At 70.6% G+C, this 773-nt stretch overlaps 1 protein-coding gene across 2 annotated transcripts in view; it reads left to right on the top strand.

Annotated features, from left to right (window-relative positions):
* The first annotated feature begins 180 nt into the window (after positions 1–180).
* The window catches only part of MAP2K7 (mitogen-activated protein kinase kinase 7), a 9,720-nt gene continuing 9,127 nt past the window's right edge, over positions 181–773 (top strand). Inside the window, exon 1 of one of the 2 annotated variants that reach the window (XM_019427925.2) lies at positions 181–391. In XM_019427925.2, the coding sequence (XP_019283470.1) occupies positions 268–391 (124 nt within the window). In that variant the 5' untranslated portion in view covers positions 181–267. The remainder of the gene's footprint in view (positions 392–773) is intronic. The other variant, XM_019427926.2, reaches the window with a different exon arrangement.

The following is a 773-nucleotide window of genomic DNA, read 5'->3' as shown; positions in this document are numbered from 1 at the left end:
AGAAAGGGCTCCGACTCCGCGCATGCGCATCACGATGAGCGGCTTTGCACGTTGCCCGACGCGAACTCTAGGTGGCGTCATCTCTCCGGCCGGGAAGAAGCACGCATGCGCGGAGGTTAGCACGAGGGATGGGCGAGTGCGCGCCGCGGACATGCGCCGTGCAGGGAGAGACGGCGGCTCGGCGGGGTCATCCAAGCGCAGGCGCAGTGCGGTGTTTGTCTGCCGGACTGACGGGCGGCCGGGCGGTGCGCGGCGGCGGCGGGGAAGATGGCGGCGTCCTCCCTGGAGCAGAAGCTGTCCCGCCTGGAAGCAAAGCTGAAGCAGGAGAACCGCGAGGCCCGGCGGAGGATCGACCTCAACCTGGATATCAGCCCCCAGCGGCCCAGGCCCAGTAAGCACGGCGGCGTGGGGGAGGGGGCGGGCGGGCGGGGCGCGCGCCGCGGGAAGCCCCGCCCCCGCCGTCAGGCCCCGCCCTCGCTTCCGGGGCGCTCTTGCTCCTCCTTCTCTCCACCCTATACCCCCTGCTGTCGGCTCGCTGAGAGAGGGTCACGGTGACCCAGGGGGGCGTGGGGCCGGCGGGCTCCCGGGCGGCCCTCCCCCAACCTAGGGGGATCCCCCTTACGGGGCCTATGAGCCTAGTCACCCGGCCCTAGGGCAAGGCCTCCCCATCTGATGACCCGCCCCCTCACCGTGATCCTCGGAGCCCGTGTCACCGTCACCTACTCTAGGAGCCGGGCTCCCCTTAATCCAAGCGACTGTGACCACATCCAGAT

The sequence above is a fragment of the Panthera pardus genome, unplaced genomic scaffold, assembly GCF_024362965.1.
Source record: "Panthera pardus isolate Hobbes unplaced genomic scaffold, ASM2436296v1 HiC_scaffold_8, whole genome shotgun sequence".
Lineage (NCBI taxonomy): Eukaryota > Metazoa > Chordata > Mammalia > Carnivora > Felidae > Panthera > Panthera pardus.
Note: the sequence above shows the minus strand (reverse complement) of the source record. Positions and strands in the feature narration are given on the sequence as shown.